The sequence below is a fragment of the Eptatretus burgeri genome, chromosome 4 (genome assembly GCF_056783735.1).
Source record: "Eptatretus burgeri isolate ZD-2024b chromosome 4, Ebu_testis_v1, whole genome shotgun sequence".
Lineage (NCBI taxonomy): Eukaryota > Metazoa > Chordata > Myxini > Myxiniformes > Myxinidae > Eptatretus > Eptatretus burgeri.
The window spans coordinates 34,420,294-34,439,706 of record NC_140964.1 but is presented as its reverse complement, the minus strand read 5'-3'; the positions used below and the strand labels follow the sequence as shown (position 1 = coordinate 34,439,706).

The following is a 19,413-nucleotide window of genomic DNA, read 5'->3' as shown; positions in this document are numbered from 1 at the left end:
AACCTCTGCCATTGAAGATGGACGGAGGTTACTGTTTTCACCCCTTTCTGTTTGTTTGTTTGTTTGTGAACAGTATTACGGAAAACACTCCTCGATGGATTTCGACGAAACTTGGTGGAGGGATTAGGTATGGTCCAAGGATCATGCCATTAGATTTTGGACTTGGTCCAAAGTCCAATATGGCCGCTATGGTGGCCATTTTGAAAAAATATTTGAATTTTTGTTTTTGCATTTGCAACTTTTTTTTTCAACAAAATTTCGATTTTTTTTTTGCATTTCTACATGTTATAAGTGATTTCCAACAAAAAACATGCCAAAATTATAATTGCGGCTGATTTTGGAACTTCAGGTGGATATACCCACGTAAAATCAATTTCTGTCTCAAGGAATCTAGTTATGACGAATTAATTGAGTATATACAAGGGAAAGTTGCAAACTACAACTCTCTGAGCACTGTTGACGTCAAATTGAATGAATAGGATATCAGGTTCACTCGAGTGACCTAGCAGCATTGGCGGTGGAGGTTTTGCACTCAACCGAGTGCTCCCCCTCAAGTTACCTCCACCACCGAAGGTGAAGGAGGTTATGTTTTCACCTCTTTCTGTTTGTTTGTCTATGTACAGGATATCTCAAAAATTTGTGGACGGATCCGGATGAAATTTTGTGGACAGGTTCGGTGTGTGACAAGGACGAGCCGATTAGATTTTAGTGAAGATCTGGATCTGGATCTGACTACTAGAATTTTTAAAAAGTCATTCTTCACCATTGAGAGATAGGGCTAAACCAATATACAGCACGATATCTCAAAAAGTTGGAGACTGATTCGGATGGAACTTGGTGGACAGGTTGGATGTGCGACAAGGAAGAATTGATTCGATTTTGGTGAATATACGAATCCGGATCTGATAATTTGTAAGTGATCCTTCACCATTGAGAGATAGTGCTAAACTGATATCTCAAAACGTGGTGGACAGATTCGGATGAAATTTGGACAGGTTTGGTGTGTGGCAAGGACAAATTGACTCAATTTTGGTGAAGATCCGAATCCGGATCTGGATACGAGAATTATTTAATTTCTGAAGTGATTCTTCACCATTGAGAGATTGGGCCAAAAACGATATTGTCCTGTATAGCCATAGCCTGGCGTTTCAAAAATGTATTGGGCCCGATATGTTCTTGTGGATCAGGCATTACGTGGCGGAGGTATGCGCTCTACCGAGTGCCCTTCTAGTTTGCATTTTATTCATTTAAATAAATGGCGATTCAAATGTGCCCTGGAAGCAACCAACATGCTCTCAAGGCATTTGGAGTGATACCGGCAGGTGGGATTTTGTTCGGTCAGGTGGGCAGGATATGGCCAACCCTGATAAGAGCAGGAGAGTGTGGACATAGAAGGGAGAGGAAGGAGAGCTTGTGGCTGGAAAGAGTCGTGTCGTAACACATCGACCTCGCTCTGCCTTCATTGCAATCTGGTCCCACTGGCACCTTGTTGGTGGATGAGTCGAAATGCAAGCTTTGCAAGGTCCTGGAGCATCGGTCTGGCTGGCCAACAGCTCGACCAAAGACACCACGCCAAATGGCTGGAAGGAGTCATTTTCTGGTGGTTGGGGTTTTTCTTTTTTTTCTTTGCCCTCCTGCCCTCTTTTTCCCTCTGGTTGTACCAGGATCCATGGGGGTTTAGTTTTACAAACTTAAGCATTTCATGGTGATCGTGTGTGTGTGTTTTCATTATCATTGTTATCAATAAATAAGTTCATGAGCCTGCCTTCTCACTCTGTCTTGGCGGAAAAGCCAATATAGAGCAACGCTGGTTAGCATGCGGACGTTGAGGCCACGTGACCATTCATAAGCTTTATTTAAAACTAACCAATCAGATTGCTCGATTGCATCCTGGGGTGAGATTGCCTAGCATGACCGTGGTCTATTTAAACCCAGACACAATACAATATATTTGATCGACTAATCAACTAACCTTTTGTTTCCGCTGGAAAAAGCTCACGGAGAAACCTGTTCCTAGATGACACGAAAGAACAAATGAGTATAGGTCAATTGTGGGTCGAGAAATGTTGAAAAGGAATTCGCTGACCATCCACCTATTTGAGGAGGTGCAAATGGCTTTGAGAAAAGGGGGCACGGCATGAGATGACAACTGGTGGAAGACAGATTTAAACAAATACATCCACATGGATTCTGGAGTGTCATGACGGAATAGCAAAACCATGGCTTATGTAATTTTATGTCGTGGAGTCACTGGGGGGAATAATTCTGGCACAAGTCTTTTTGTATCCGGCTGACCAGGCCTGATGTTCTACTGGAGGCGAAGGAATTTGTAATTTGTTCAAGGTACTGGCGATAACGTGCCGACTCGACGAAGGACACCGTGGGATCTTTACGGGACAGAGCAGACGGGACATCCAGCTTAACCTCCACCCGAGGGATGGTACCGTTTGTGATGCAACACCATGCCTGGGAAACACAAATGAGTTTATAAATCGGGATGAGAATCGACCCCAGTCGAGAAAGCTCAATGGTAAGTAAAATGTCTTTCTCGAAATTCGGATACCTCACCATCCACGGTGAAGTCACCTCTGCATCATCCCGTCAGACAAACACTCTGCACTCACGTATCAAACTCAGCATCTTTGACTTGTTGCTCTTCCCAGCTGAACATCAGGCCAACGATGGCAGCTGCCAGAGAACGGCCCTTTCTCTCTAGGCCCCAGAGTCCATCCCGTCGCCCACGGTCTCTGCGACCCTGGCTGTGTTCCTGAATCCACAAAGCTTTGCCACGTCGAGAAACCTGAACAAAACAGCACACAAATGCCAAAGATCATTTGGCACCAAGCAACAAATCAAATGTACAACTGCAGCCACAGCAAACGGAATAACAAGAAAGATGTCATGCAGAGCACCACACTTGCAAAGTTTAAATAAACGATCGTTGCCATGGAAGCAGTAATTTTGCAAATTCAAAAATCTGACCTATCAAGTGTTTTACTAAATTGAATGTTGTGTATAACAAATTTGGATGATACATTTTTAATTGCGGCCCAATAGGTGTGTGGCATATTTTGGTTGGCATTGCCCTTGACCTTTGACCAGATTTTATACACGTACACGACACATACGTACAAATAAGCTGTGTCAGTTTCAATCTGATATCTTGAAAAATTCCTTTTGTTTGACAATAATAAAAATCACACAAAATATCCCATTTCAATATAATGGGGTGAAACTGTTGTTACGGACACTGTTGTCTCTCTGCCACGTGGGACGTTTCCCTATGCTGCCAACGAAGATGAGCAAAACCTGAACAAACAAACACACAAATGAAATTGCTCGTTGAGCAAGGAATTACCGGAATAACTTTGTCATATCTCCATGATCTCTGAAAAAACAAAAACCTGGATCAATCAATTTGGTTCTTATAAGTCGATAGTGCGACTGTTTAATGAGTTATAGCACTTAGTTTGGTCATGATCAAAACTTGGAAGTCAATCGGACTTGAAATGGCGTTTTTATCGCAATATGAAGGTTTTGACCCGATCCTCCTTAATATTCGACCCCCGACCGCTAAGAAGGGTGTTGGTGTGACACCCCGATGAGACGTATGATTGGATGCAGAATTGGAAGATGCACATTTTGGATTTGGTTTGAAGTCGATACGACCATTTTAATGGACGTTATTGCAAAAATAAGAATTTCGGTTTTTCGGTGACCTTGACCTTGACCGAGATTCACCAAAAACGACAAGTGTCTAAGTTGGACCATGGCCGACGTCTGTACCCAGTTGGGTCATGATCGCTGAAACGGTGTGGCTGTTACAGGGTAAACAAACACACAAACAAACAGACACACAGAATGACACACACAACCGACCAACATAATTGCCGAAATCCAAAGGATTCCGGCAATTAACAAACAAACAACAAAAAAAGATAAATTAATTGCTCAATTCTATTTTTCATCTTCTTCGCTAGGTACTGAGGCAGTTTACCAATAGGGGGAAGCCGTTTGATTGTGGCTAGTGACCAGCAAGTGTTACTGCACAAGGTCCTCAGACAGGAGATCAAATAGGGTCTATAGGGTTACGAGGGGTCTTAAAGGTCAATAAGGTAAAGAAGGTTTAAGAGGTCTATAAGTCTAAAAGTCAAGGAGTCTAAAGTAGTCTGTAAGGTCTAAATTTGCTTCCATTCAGCCACAAGAGCATTTGTGAAGTCGGGCGATTAGGTCATGACTCACAGTCGGCGTTCCGATCAATCCCAAAGGTGTTCGATGGGGTTGAGGTCAGGACTCCGTGTAAGCCAGCAAGTTATTCCACACCGATAGACAAGCCATTTCTGTATGAACCTCACTTTGTGCATGGGGGCATTGTCATGCTTAAACAGGAAAGGGCCTTTCTCAAACTGTTGCCACAAACTTGGAAGCAAAGAATCGTCTAGAATGCCATTCTATGCTGGAGCGTTTAGATTTCCCTTCAATGGAACTCCATGGCCGAGCCCAAACCATGAAAAACAACCCCAGACCATTCATTATACCTCCTCCACCAAACTTTACAGTTGGGACTGCATTTCGGCAGGCAGCATTCTCTTGGCATCCCTCAAACCCAGATGTGTCTGTCAGACTGCCAGATGGTGAAGCACGATTCATCACTCCAGAGAACGTGTTTCCACTGCTCCAGAATCCAATGGCGGTGAGCTTTACACCACTCTAGCCAATGCTTGGCATTGCGCATGGTGATCTTAGGCTTGTGTTCGGCTGCTCGGCCATGGAAACCCATTTCATGAAGCTCTCGGTGAACAGTGCTTGTGCTGACGTTGCTTCCAGAGTCGGTTTGGAACTCGGTAGTGAGTGTTGCAACCGACGACAGACTATTTTTCTATGCGACACGCTTCAGCACTCGGCAGTCCAGTTCTGTGAGTTTGTGTGGCCTACCACTTCACGGCTGAGCTGTTGTTGCTCCTAGACGTTTCACAATAACAGCACTTACAGTTGACCGGGGCAGCTCGAGCAGGGCAGAAATTTGATGAACTGACTTGTTGGAAAGGTGGCATCCTATGATGGTGACACGTTGAAAGTTACTGAGCTCTCCACTATGGCCCATTCTACTGCCAATGTTTGTCTATGGAGATTGCATGGCTGTGTGCTTGATTTTATACACCTGTCAGCAATGTGTGGCTGAAATAGGCGAATCCACCAATTAGAAGGGATGTCTGCATACTTTTGACCATGTAGTGTATGTTCCAGTTGTCCGTAATTAATAGACGTAGTGAAAATCAATAATAAGTAATTAAGACGTACTTATGTACCAACTCACATGGGTTGACCAAGACTTCACCTCGACAAGGGTTCACCATCCACCTATGTTTTTTGGTTTTATCTAGTCGATGAGAGTTCAGTCCAACAAATGAATCAGATGAAAAATGACCTATGTGACCTTGACCTTTTGACATATTGACCTAAAATAGGCTTCCAGCTTGTCACTGCCTCTACCAGGTGATTAAGTTTTGCGATCGGAGTAAAAATATAACCTGTGGGCGACTGGCATGCATGCGCACGCACACACCCCTTTGATTTCGCACGTCTTAAGAGGAAGTAACGAAAGGGTCAAAACCGTACAAACCGCTTTTATTAGTCTCGACCTGAAGGGGTTGTGAAACAATTGTTGTGTGTGTGTGTGTGTGTGTGTGTGTGTGTGTGTGTGTGTGTGTGTGTGTGTGTGTGTGTGTGTGTGTGTGTGTGTGTGTGTGTGTGTGTGTGTGTGTGTAAGGTGCTGCTATTGGCTGCCATCTCCACACATGGGTGGGTTTCAGGAGGTGGAGAAACTTTAAACAGAGGAGAGACTCCCCATAGAGAATATTTTGACAATTCTGACATCATATGTCACCTAGTATGGCAGCCATATTTGATTAAAGGGGAAAATTTGGACATCTCAGAAATCGCTCAACGGAAATTTTTTTTGAAACTTGACATGCGTCATCTGTGCTGTATCACGTGATTGGGTTTTCATGTATCGTGACTCGCCCGCGAGGGGTGGTGTTGATGTACATCCGGACGGGCAATAAAGCGGAGTTATTGCTACGCTCTCACTCTCCATGTTCCGCTGTGCCTCGGACACCACATTTGGCTGACGAGGATGATTGATCGACGAGTCACGGCACACGGACAGTTGCCCGTTTTCGTCGGAGACGACTTCGAATTGTTTTCAGAACAGTTGGGGTGCTATTTCCACGCGAATGATGTGGTCGACGAGAGCAAACAGAAGTCGATCTTGCTCGCCTCGCTATCGGCGGAACATTGTCGACTGCTGAGTGATTTGGTGGCGCCAGACAAGCCCAGTGATGACGGGCTGTCGTTTCGGGACATTGTGCAGAAGATGAAAGCACACATGGCACCGGAGAAGTCATTACAGCTCGCTCGATACCAGTTCGATCGCCTCGCGAAAAGTACAAAGGAGCGCGTCGCTGATTTCGTGGCGCGAGTGAAGCATTCTTCCGTGGCCTGCAAGTTCATGGCAGAGGAGCATCCAGCTCGGCTCAGAGATTTGCGTTTGCGAGATGCGAAAATGGTTTCGGCGGCTCTACGGCTGAAGCCATTACATTTACCTCGGCAGTCGACACTGCTACAGCTGCCGAGCAGACTCTCGGAGATGTTCGGGCCATCACCGGCCGTGGCATGCCGGATGGCCCGGGCCCACGCGGTGTCGCGATCGCCCCGGGACGCACGCACGACATTCGGTGCGGGTCGGGGCCAGACGTCGCCACGCGGCCGCACGAGCGGCGAGGTGACCCCACGGACGTGTTTGGGATGCGGAGGTCGACACCTGCGCCATGTGTGCCCGTTTAAAAGCACCGTGTGTTTACGTTGTCACAAGGTGGGTCATTTGAAGCGTGTGTGCCGAGGGGCGTTGGCCACCGTTAAGGTCATGGACGGCGATGTGCGAGGCGACCTCGGCGACCCGGGGTGAAACCGGCAGCCGTTGATGGGCCTGTTTTCAATTGGTCCTGCGGCGGCGCGCCCGATGACGGTGGAAGTCGAAGTGAACAACACGCCGATCACACTTCAGGTTGATACGGGAGCGTCGGTGTCGATCATCGGCGAACAGACCGCACGTAGACTCAACGGCCTGAAGCTTATCAGGTCAAACCTCACACTGTTCAGGTGCACCCGCGAGAAGATAATGCCAGTTGGGATGGCAGACGTGTCTGTGGGCTACCAAGGCCAGGTCGCCACGCTTCCTTTGTACGTCGTGCGGGGGAGGGGACCGTCTCTCCTTGGCCGGGACTGGCTGACCCGCATCAGGCTAGACTGGGCCGCTGTTCACCTTGTGCAACCCGTGCTGAGCCGATGGGAGGATCGGTTGGAGAAGTTTCTTCAAAGACATCAAGGTTTGTTTTGCGACGACCTTGGGAAACTCAAGGTCGTGGAGGCAAAGGTCTTCCTGAAGGAGGGGATGGTTCCTCGTTTTTGTAAACCACGACCGGTGCCGTATGCTCTGCGGGACAAGGTCAAAGGTGAACTGGATAGGCTGGAGGCCTGTGCAGTGATCGATCGGGTGTCGTACTCAGATTGGGCCACCCCGGTCGTCACGGTGCTGAAACGGAATGGAGACGTCCGATTGTGCGGGGACTTCAAGTCCACGGTTAACCCGGGGCTCAGCGTGGAGCAATATCCACTGCCGTCAATCGACGAGATATATGCATGATTGGCGGGGAGTCAATACTTCACGAAGCTTGATCTGCGTGATGCATATTTTCACCTGCCGATGGATCCCGGGAATAGCGACCTTTTGACAATCAACACGTGTCAAGGGCTCTATCGATATACCCGACTCTGTTTTGAGATTGCTTCGGCCCCCGCCTTGTGGCAGAAAGCCATGGATCAGGTTTGCATTGGCCTGCCCGCTCAAACCTACCTGGACGATGTGCTCATTGCAGGGAAAACGGCGGACGAGCATCTTGCGAACATTGCCCAAGTGCTGACGAAGCGAGAAGCGTGCAGCCTGCGCTTGAACAGAGACAAGTGCGCGTTCTTCAAGCAGCGCTTGGAATACCTCGGGCACATCATCAAGCCGGAGGGGCTATTGAAAGGCCCTCGGAAGGTGGAGGCGATTCAGCACATGCCACCGCCTCACGACAAGAGGCAGCTGCGCTCGTTCATTGGTATGGTCCAGTATTACCAAAGGTTCGTGCGCGGGCTCAGCTCACAGCTTGCACCGTTAACGCGGTTGCTCAGGAAGGACGAGCGCTGGGCCTGGGGGCCTCCACACCAGGCGGCGTTCGACCGCGTCAAGCGGCTGCTCACAGACGATACGGTCCTCGTGCACTACGAGCCTGCGCGTCCGCTCTTATTGGCATGCGACAGCTCTGCATGGCATCGGGGCAGTGCTCTCCCACAGGATGGACGATGGTTCCGAGCGGCCTGTTTGTTTTGCATCCTGGACCCTGTCCGCAGCAGAGCGGAAATATGCCCAGATCGAGCGCGAGGCTCTCAGCCTCGTCTGGGGTGTGCGGAGGTTTCATCAATACCTGCTGGGGCGGCATTTCATTTTGCAGACGGATCACAAACCACTTCAATTCATCCTGAAACCCGAACGCGGGGTACCGGTGGTAGCGGCCGCGCGGATACAGCGGTGGTGTCTGTTTTTTGCTATTTATGATTACGATATTCAGTTCCGGAGCACCGAAAAGCATGCTAACTGTGACGGGCTCTCGCACTTGCCTTGCGGAGGGTCCAGCTGCGTCTGAGTTGGCCGACCGGGTGGATGTGTTCGCGCTGGGCCAGGTCCAAAGCGGGCCGATCACGGCCAAACAGGATCGCGGTGGAATCGGCTCGTGATGCGGTGCTCGCCCGTGTTGTCCAGGCGATTTCTACGGGGAATTGGAGCGATCTACCTTCAACCCCGGCATTTCAGCCTTTCGCGTCGCGCGCATCGGAGCTGTCGTTTGTCCAACAGTGCGTTATGTGGGGAATGAGAGCGGTGATTCCACCGAAGTTCAGGCAGCGGTGTTTGGAAGAACTGCATGTCAGTCACCTTGGCGTCGTGAAGACCAAGAGTCTTGCTCGTAGCCTGTTGTGGTGGCCGGGGTTGGAAAAAGACATTGAGCAGTTGGTTAAGCGTTGCACCACGTGCCAAACAGATGCTGATAACCCACGTCGAGCTTCGGGACTATGGCCTGGCAGAGGGTCCATGTGGATTTTGCGGGGCCGGTTAATGGCAAAATGTTTTTGATCGTGATCGATGCATTCTCTGAATGGCCGGAGGTTGTAGTGATGCAGCATACATTATAGTAGAAAAACTGCGGACGATCTTTGCTAATAAAGGATTACCCGAGGTTCTGGTCTCTGATAACGGTCCGCAGATCATCGCAGGTGTATTTGATGAGTTTATGCGTCAGAATGGTATTAGACATCTAAGGTCCGCATCGTATCATCCTTCGACGAATGGGCAGGCGGAGTCGCTTGTTAGGATATTGAAACGGGCTTTGCGCAGGGGCGGGGGGGGGGGGGGGTGATGCACCTGTGCAGACGGTGGTCGATGTCTTTTTGCTCCAATACAGGGATGCGATTCATCCTGTCACGGGCGATTCTCCTGCCATTCGTCTCTATGGACGGGCATTGCGGTCCAGACTGGATTTGCAGCGACCTGGAGGGTCGGTGAGTGTGGCGGTGTCGCGCCCTACGCTGCTGCGCAGTTTTGATGTGGGACAGCGGGTAATGGTGCGTGATTATTTCCACGGTTCCAAATGGGTGCCAGCTGTGGTCTCTGTGGTGCTGGGGCCGGCGAATTGCATAGTGCGGACTGATGGTGGGGAGGTGTGGAAGCGGCACGTGGACCAAATGCATGATCGCTGTTCAGCGTCACCCCCCCCCCCCCCCCCGTGCCGAGCGATGTGGGACCCCTACCTGTGATGTCGCCGTGGCCAGACGTTGAATCGCCAGGGCCGGACGTGTCGACACCCGCGGGGTGTTCACCTGATTCAGTCCTGCTCGAGGACGACGAGCAAGCTTCTCGGCAGGGGGCGGTTGTTGTTGCGGATGGGGCAAGTCTGGCGAGGGTGTCACCTCGACCTAGCCTGGAGTCGTCTGAGCCTGGGCCGTCTGGCGTCGCTGCCCGTCCGAGGCGGGTCAGAAGACGGCCGTGGTACTTGGAGGATTTTGACTGTTGATTGGTTTCGTTTGGTCATGTTATAATTGTCATTTCATCATTTGAATTGTCATTTTACAAGGGGAGGAGTGTGTTGTATCACGTGATTGGGTTTTCGTGTATCGTGACTCGCTCGCTTGGGGTGGCGTTGATGTTCATCCGGACGGGCAATAAAGCGGAGTTACTGCTACGCTCTCGCTCTCCATGTTCCGCTGTGCCTCGGACACCACATCATCAACACCCCATGGGGGTATATAGCACAATAATAATGAGATCATTGTGTAAGTGGTATTCTAGCCATAATTGGTCAAATCGAAATCCTTACCCCCCAAAAAATCTGAAACTTCATAAATCTGATTTATGACCTGATGCGAGTGAAGAATTAAATTTATGCCATAATCGGTCACATGGTCTGGTGGTTAGATTGGATTAAAAATAAAAACGTTAAAAAAAAATTCTCCTCCAGAACCACTTTGTTTCAACAGATTGATGCAAAGCTTCATACATATGATCGACCAGCCTTGGGGAATACAGTTTGATTTTTTTTTTCATATTCATTAATGCAATCAAGCCTTAATGTGCACAAGTGTAGAAGGCGATTTGTGTTCTTCAATGTTCAAGTATATAATTCAATTTAAATAAAGATTTGAAGAGGTTTAAAGCCATATAAAGAAATAAATTCCGGGTTTCACCGCGTTTCCCCCAGGGTCTATTACACCAAGCTGTCTAATGCATTACAACAGTTCTTGGTGCTTGTTGTTTGTGTCCTTAAAAACAGGATGTTTCCTGTTTTGAATGATTTTCAATTTTGTTTTCCTGCCAGACAGTCAGACTGAATACAAAAAATTTATCTCACTCCTCTCTGCACATGTGTGGTCGGGACGAATTCAGAGTCAAAGTACTGTAAAACGGCAAACTTGTCTTCCTATTCATGTTCAAAATATAACATTTGATTTACACAAGTCAGTTGTTCCTCGATCATAAACTGATCAGACGGACTGACCTGAACTAATGCCTGAACCCCACTTTTTGCTTCGCATGTGTGGAGTAATAATAATAATAGTAGTTAGTAACATTCTCCTCCAAAAAAACTCCCAAACATGTGATTGTTGTTGATGTGATTTAATTTACGTGACATCAGGGGCCACAGATGAGGTGCAAATGGCTGAAAGAGATAAATGCTGAATAATTATACATCTTTCATTGTGATGTAATTACAGAATGCTGCGTTGTGGTGAATGTTTTCACATGGGGATTGAACGTGTAAGTAACAATCGTGGAAGTCCATACCGTCCGTGCATGTCCACCGCTTGCAGTAATCACTGCATTGCAACGTCATCACATTGACCGTATGAGCACTTGGATCTGAGCCGGGGAAATGGCATTCCATACTCTAATTATGTCCTGTTTTCAGCTCATCGAGGGTCTGTGGCCAACTTGGCAAGGTTCAAAGGCGACGATGATAGACATCCCAGAGATATTCAATTGGATTTAAATCTAGTTAGATGGCACGCCAGGGTGTCATGATATTAACATTATTGTGCCCGTACGTGCAAAATAAATAAATAAATAAATAAACATTTCAAACCGCGTGCCAGAAACAACAACCACACAGGCCGCTCCTTCACTCCCGCATGCCCGTATGTGCGTGGCCGTACGTGCAAAAGAAGAAAAAAAAAACCTTTCAAACCACGTGCCAGAAACAACAACCACACAGGCTGTTCCTTCACTCTCACGTGCCCGTACGTGCAAAACAAAACAACAAAAAAAAAAACTTTCAAACAACCACACAGGCCGTTCCTTCGCTCTCGTAAACAACGACTGGATTGGGGCATTGTGTTTATCTATAAATGCGCATAAGAAATCGAGAAATTATTAGAATACAGTTAGTCATCACTATCCAGAAGTCCGTAAGTTGTAACCCGTAATGGGGAACGCGGCTGAGGATGTCTTCCACAACGGCCACGCCAACACAGCAACGTGTCCTGTCATTGGTACCTAAATGGCGCCCTTTCCCCATCGGCCACGCCTACGTAGCAACGTGTCCTGTCATTGGTTTGGTAAATAAATGGCCATAACTTGGGAACCACTTGTCCGATTAATATCAAACCTTGAAAAGGCACATACTCAGGTCCCCAGCAATACACCTGGCAAGTTTCAATTAGATCGGACCAGTGGTTGTCGAGAAACAGCAGTGCCAGACAGACAGACAGACAGACAGACACACACAAACATTGCTGGAATTATAGATAGATAATGATGATTCTCAGACCATGTTGCTGAAAGGAAGGCAACACATGTCGCTGGAAGATCTCATTAATGTATCGATCTGCCATCAGATTGCCATGGATACGTTCCTCGTTTGAATTGCCCAGTGAGCAAGCGTATTATTGTGCATAATGATGATTCCCAGACCATGTTGCTGAAGGGTAGGCAACATATGTTGCTGTAAGATCTAAATGTGTTGATCTGCCGTCAGATTGCCATGGATATGGATGAACTGTTACATATCCAAGCATGTCCGGTGGACATTGAGGCAATCGGCATGCTTTTCAAGGTTTCTCCTTGAAAGGCATGATGGTTCAGCATGGGGTTACAGAAGACGTAATGAGCAATATACCCTAGTCTGTATCCTGGAAACCACAAATTTTTGACGTGGAACTGTCATTTTATTGAGACATCCTGTAGGACGTCTCAAAATGGTGTTGAAACCACCTTGAGGTGTCACACAAACTCCCTGGACCTCGCTTATCCTGTGAGGTCCAGGGAGTGTGGTTGCAGTACTCTAGTCAGTTTGAAAGCGATTGTGCAGATGGGCATGCAAGTGCAGAGGTCCTCAGTAGGAGTCAATATCCTGGGACATCCACCTATTGATATATTATTACGAATTTGGAAACCATGAACACTCAACATTCAGGTCCCAAAGATCAGTTATATCGGTAAGTATGTGTTTTTAGTCAGGGTCCCATCCCTTTGTTTAATGGGTGATTAAATGTTCGTGCGCTGTGGAGTTATTTTGATAGTCAGGGTATTCTTTTACATTTTCAACTACAACAACAACACCTTCACCTCGCTCCATTCTGATGCCATAATGCTCGCGGTGGGCGGAGTTCAATGAAGGACTTAGTGTCTCTCTCAACCAATCAGAGAGATGCGAACGAGTTTGCCGTCGTTCGGCCAATGGGAGCCAACGCAGGACAATATTACTCTTCTTCCTGTTTGAGGGGCGGTCCGCCATGACGCCCGCCACGCTCTCGGTCCAATCAGCGGACATGGCGCACCTTTTGGCCAATCACAAGGGCAACGAGCGGTTCACGCGCCAAAACCGTCCAGTGAGGGGGGGGGGAGGTTACAAGAGGGAGTCCCCTCCCCCCTGGACGAGGAATGAATAATTGATCGGCACGATCCGACTGAGGGCAGTTGGGGTTTGCCTGCCGGATCGTCTCGGATCGCCTCGCCTTGCCTGCTGGCACTCGCTGCCTTGTCCGCCCTCGTGCTGGTTGGCGTCCGTCCTTCACCTTCCATTCCCTGGCGCTTGGAGTGGCATCGTTGTTGTGGGTTCGAGTCCCGCCAAGCCAGAACGTCGAAGACCGCACGAGGCAGACAGGGCCAAGCTAGCTCTGGTCTCCAGCTCATCTTTTCTCGAGCTGGAGGCCTTCAATAAAGACCCGACGGGGTCCATTCCTGGGTGTGTGTGTGTGTGTGTGTGTGTGTGTGTGTGTGTGTGTGTGTGTGTGTGTGTGTGTGTGTGTGTGTGTATGTGTCTATGTCTGTAGGCCCCGTCTGATAAGTAGAAACTGTCAAGTGCCTGTGTTACTTGGACATTATTTGCCTTGCTATCATCGGATAACTCTGCCCTTACGTGCTCCCCTCGTCCCCCGATTATTGTTAATAAATACCCCTCTTGTTGAATGTCCCAGCTCGTCCTTGTCCTTTCTGCCATTGGTTTGCCGCGCTGCGAACGGGAATTATGAGGCCTCATTGTTGCTGTAGTTGTGCAATTGGCCCGGCAGGATTCTGGTACTGTCCGCTCGGAGTACGACTCGGATCCGGCTCGGTAACGGCCCGGATCGCGCAGATCCTGCCGAGGGTGAATTTCCCCAGTAGTTTGGACAACGTGGGTATTTAGGTCTATTGAAATTGGCAATTGACCCTATCCCACGTGGTCGACCTATTGTCGATCTTTGGTCCGATAAGGGACCCGTGACCTTTCGGATTTATCTGAAAGGTACGACCTAAATTCTGGATGTTCAGTGGAGCCGACTCTACTGCTCCCTCTAGCGGTTGTGCTCGCCACCGAGACCCGGCCCCACAACAATTGGTGTCAGGAGTGGGATTGGAACCCATCCACCTCCGGAGAGAAGTTCACAGGATTCGGATGAGGGATGTAGGGAGCAACCCCCCCCCCCCCGTTCCCCCAAATTATGAGCGTTTTAAAATTTCTTTCCTGGAACGCAACATGGCCAACCAAGATGAGCTGGGGCAGGTGTGTAGTAGTGTAGGTTTAGAGGAATCCATGGTCCAGGATACCTCGATGCAGGAACTTCCCCCGCGATTGGACCCAGAGTTCGTAATGGGCACAGTGGGAGCGGCGGCGCAAGAGTGCCCCCTCAGTCAAATTGCCCCCCCTGGTCCCAGCGAAACCGCGACCGACTGAGGCGAATCGGCTTCGTCAGGGTCGTTTGACATGAACCGGTCAGGGGAAATGTTAAGGGGGATTATGGAGGAGAATGCGTGAGCGATGGAGCGCAAAATGTATGCGAATATGCAGGATTTGCAAAACAAAATGGACACGAACGCGCGTGATGTGCAAGGAATACAAAAAGAAATAAAAACGAATGTGTGAGCGATGGAGCGCAAAGTGGATGAGATTCGGGGCGATATGCGAACACAGCGAGGGGAAATGCAGAACATAGGGTTAAGCCTGCAGGCGAGCGTGAAAGAGGTGAAAGGCAAAATGGTGGATTGGAGGATGGCGCCTGCACGTGGGAGAACGACCGAACCGAGGAGGAGTGTGGAGGTTTGTCGGTTTGCGATGGAGAAGGGAAAGGTCGAGGGGACGAGCAACATCACCATAATTAAGGGAGAAATAACAAGAGACGATGAAAAAATTAAAAGAGACAACGGAAATGAAAACGGAGATATAGGAATTAGAAGGAGTAGAGGGGAAACTACATGAAACTAAAGACGAGCACACACACATAGAGTTAGTGAGGGACAATGGGGGTTGAGCTGGTAGAATGTATCAGGATCAGGTGCGAGCATCACGATAGCCTCCTTCAGCAACAGAGGGAGACGGTATGCTCCCTTGAAGTGGACTGCGACCAAGTAGGTCCGGTCGGGCTGAACGATGCAAACGGGCCCATGCAGGGTTTGAGGGGAGTAGAGGCTTAAGGATCCCTTGTGCGGACTCCCACCCCTGATGTAAATGTCCCGGGGTGTGTAGTAAAGTGTATTAGTGGTGCGAGTGTGTTGGAATGTGTGAGCAGTGCGAGTAACATGGCGTGCATGAGTGAGTGCATGAAAATGGACGACTGACCGACCCAGACGGGAGACGGGTATAGCGAACCGAATGAGCCGGAAGTAAGTATTTCGGGAACCACGCCGGTTTCATGGAACGTCGCATAAGGGGCCCGTTTCACATTTAGTGAGCGGCCCTCGCACGTGCGTCTTCGTGGAGGGAATCCGGCGCGGAAACGCTCCGTGTGAGATTCAACAAGGCCTCGTGGACGGCTAAAATGGTGGCGAGTGTTTGAATTTGGAACGGAAGGGTCCACATGCGAGCACGTGTGTGAAGCTCCATGTGCTGCGCGGAGCGGATTCCCAGGACAATACGCTCGGGCTGGCTTGCATGGGAAACCGCGCAGGTGCGGTGTGCGAGTGACGTCACCGGGGACCTCGCGGTGCGAGTTACGTGCGAGCAAGCGCACGTCGGCTCGCATGGCGGATGACCCGAAAGCGAGCGCTCGGTGCGATTGGCAGGGTGACGTCAAGGCTGCACGTATCGCCCGATGGAAGGGACGAACAGGCAAGCTGTAGACCGCAGCCTTGGTGGTGTTAATAATAAAAAAAACCCTCGCTCCAAGTACACGGACCGGCAGGGATGTGGTGGACATCCTGCTTGGGGATAGGAGCATTAGTTAGCGGGATGGGTTGAGCTTAAGCTGCTGTTGCACCTTGACGATTTAGCCAGCGTATGCCGATTTATGAAAAATTTGCCCAAAATGCTGGCACACGTCGAATACGTTAAGAGCATGCTGAAAAACACTGCCATACGTCGTAGTACGCTGGCTTTAAACGTTGTACTTTTGGGTTGTCCTCATTTTTGATGCTTGAAATTTTACGACGTACGCCGGCGTATGACTCACATGTTCCGCTACGCTGGCCATAAGTTGTAGGCACATTATGCGATTGTTGACACACGTTACTTGTAAGATACTCACAAGTCGAAACACGTCGAGGTAATGTTTAGCGTACCCGGAACTTATTTCTAACCTATGAGTAACGTTTTATAAGCACGCTACACGAACGTTGTTCAGACTTCACAACACGCTACTTGAAAGTTCCTCATACATCGAAACACGTCAAAGTAATGTTTAGGGTACCCGTGACTTATTCATAACCTACGAGTAACGTGCTTGGGAATTATTTGGAAAGCATGTCCTATGCACAAATACGTATTTGACGTCTTCTGGACGACCACAGAACTTACTGAACGCGTTTCTAACTTACAGATACCGTATAATGGCGTATTGGCAGCGATTCGGGGAATTGGTATATAAAAAGGGGCTTCGCAGGAGGAACCCGTCTTTTTTTTTTTAGACTTCATGGTGAGAACATGTCCATGTCATTCCGAGAGATAGAGGATACGGCAAGGCTGAGACGACAATACCTACCTGTCCTCGAACATCAACATGACCTCATCAAGTTGCCACTGCACCAGTTGCATGCCAATAGAGCCGGGAGAAGAAGACGTGAACGGAGGAGAAGGAACTGGGTGAGACCATGGATCGGGAGGCGACGCCATTACGGCATACATGACCAGCTCATGGTGGAACTCCGGAACGAGGACTATGCATCCTTCATCAACTTCCTGCGAATGCCCCCAGCGATGTTCAACGAGCTGCTAGCCAGAGTGGGTCCAAGGATAACCAAGCAGTAGACCTTCTACAGGGATCCGCTTGAGCCTGGCATGAGGCTGGCACTGAGCCTGCTGCTGTTGGTGCCGTGACTGCAGTGCTGTGGAAGCGATTTTACTCGTTCAATGAAAACTATTTCAATTGCCGAGCACCAGTGTCCAAAAACAAAAGGCGAGTGACGGGCATTTATTAAAAGTGAAGTTGCAGCCTATAATCGTCCACGATACGCTGCCACGCTATGCATACGTTAGACTATCGTTGGGCATAGATTGTGGACGCCTAAAACACGCTAATGAATTGTTGGTATAACTTATCTATAAGTTATCGAAGCGTTCTGTGTTCATTACTAGTATATTATGCATTTGTCCAAGTCATTTTGAATACTTTAAGAACTGAAACAAAAATTGTCAGGTCAGGTTCGATCTGTGACCTGCTACAGGTACCATGTAAACCTGTACTAACCTGTTCCATGGTCGGGATGTCGGCGACTAAACCGTCTCCCCCACCAGGTTTTCTGGTGAGGAGGGTGTTTGGATATGGACACCCAGCAGGATTAAAAACAAAACCTGTCAAAGGGCGGAGGAGATCCTTGTGAGCCAACGGCCATCCATATCTAGTGCCCAACTGTGTCTGTGGACATCCTCCTGCAGTTGGGTTACTTCTTATTAGGAGGTTGGTGGCAGGATTTGCACTCCGGCCACCGTAAAACGCTTCATTCCGCAAAACGCAAAAACGCAAAAAAATCTGAAAACCCACTCCGTGGGAGTACCTCCTGTGCAGCTTCCCTTCGCAGGGCAGCTCACCAGATGACGGGATTGGGGCAAAGCCTTCGGGACCCCCAATCTTTGATAGGAGGGAAACCACGGGGTAACATCCCTGGGTCAGATTGCGGGAGAGTGTGTCGGAGTGGTGCTGAGGTGTCGTCCACCAGACGGCGGTCTCCTTGGGTTAACCTGAGGCGGTCCCTTCGGGTGGGTGCCTGGAATGTCCTATCCCTAAGAGAGGATGATCACCTGTCTCTGTTATCATCTGAGCTCAAGCGTTTGGACATCGGGATTGCAGCTCTCTCTGAGGTTCGGAGACCGGATTGCGGCGAGATAATGGTGGGTGGTTACATCTACTATTGGTCTGGTCGCTCTGATGGTTACCATACCCAAGGAGTTGCTGTAGCTGTGTCCAATAAGCTGACCCCAATGATAATTGAGGTAACACCGGTCAACGAGCGTATTATGAGATTAAGGATTCGCCACTCCTTAGGTGTCATTTCCCTGGTCTCTATTTATGCTCCGACTGAGGCGAGTGATCTCACCGTGAAGGACACATTCTACGCCACACTCGAGTCTGTGGTTGATCAGTGCCCCAGACGAGATACACTTCTAGTCTTGGGGGATTTCAATGCATCGACTGGAACTGATAGGGATGGTTATGAGGTGTGTGTTGGTCCCCATGGGTCAGGAACTATGAACCAGAATAGCACTAAGTTCCTTGACTTTGCAAGAAGTCATGGACTTAGGGTGGCTGGTTCATGGTTTCAGCGCCCGCAAGCTCATCGCTGGACTTGGTATTCCAACGCTGGTGGTGTAGCAAAGGAGATTGACCATGTCCTCATTGACGGTCGTTGGAGGATGATCCAGAACTGCAGGGTCTACCGGAGTGCTCAGTTCCTCAATACTGACCACAGGCTTGTTGTAGCAACTCTAAAGCTGCACCTTAAATCCTGGAGAATGGTACCATCCCAGCCTAGGCTGGATGTTGCCAAGCTCAGGGATGAGAGAGTAGCTGAGGAGTTTGCGAACAGGCTGAGTGGACACTTGGGGGGTCTGGGTGCCTTGGGGGTCCTGAAGAGTTGTGGAGCACCTTCAAGACCACCGTCCTTGATGTTGCCGGTGGATGCCTTGGAGTTCACCGCAGGGCAAAGAAGAATTTTGTCTCTCAAGGGACACTGGATACCATTGACCAGAGTCGCAGGGCCAGGCTGAATGGCAGAGCTGAGCTGTTCAGGGAGCTGAGGCGTAAAACTGTACGTGCACTGAGGGTGGACAAGGAGGCCTATGTGCGAGGAATCTGTGAGGGAGTAGAGCATCACCTGTGGACAGGTGATTCTCGTCCCGCTTACAGGGGAATTCG

General features: G+C 49.1%; 1 protein-coding gene across 4 annotated transcripts in view; it reads right to left on the bottom strand.

The window, feature by feature from the left end:
- LOC147027779 (stAR-related lipid transfer protein 7, mitochondrial-like) overlaps positions 1-19,413 on the bottom strand; it is a 40,600-nt gene that overhangs the window by 9,255 nt on the left and 11,932 nt on the right. For all 4 annotated transcript variants that reach the window (XM_085877360.1, XM_085877357.1, XM_085877359.1 and 1 more), the window contains one exon: positions 2,625-2,800. In XM_085877360.1, the coding sequence (XP_085733486.1) occupies positions 2,625-2,800 (176 nt within the window). The remainder of the gene's footprint in view (positions 1-2,624; positions 2,801-19,413) is intronic.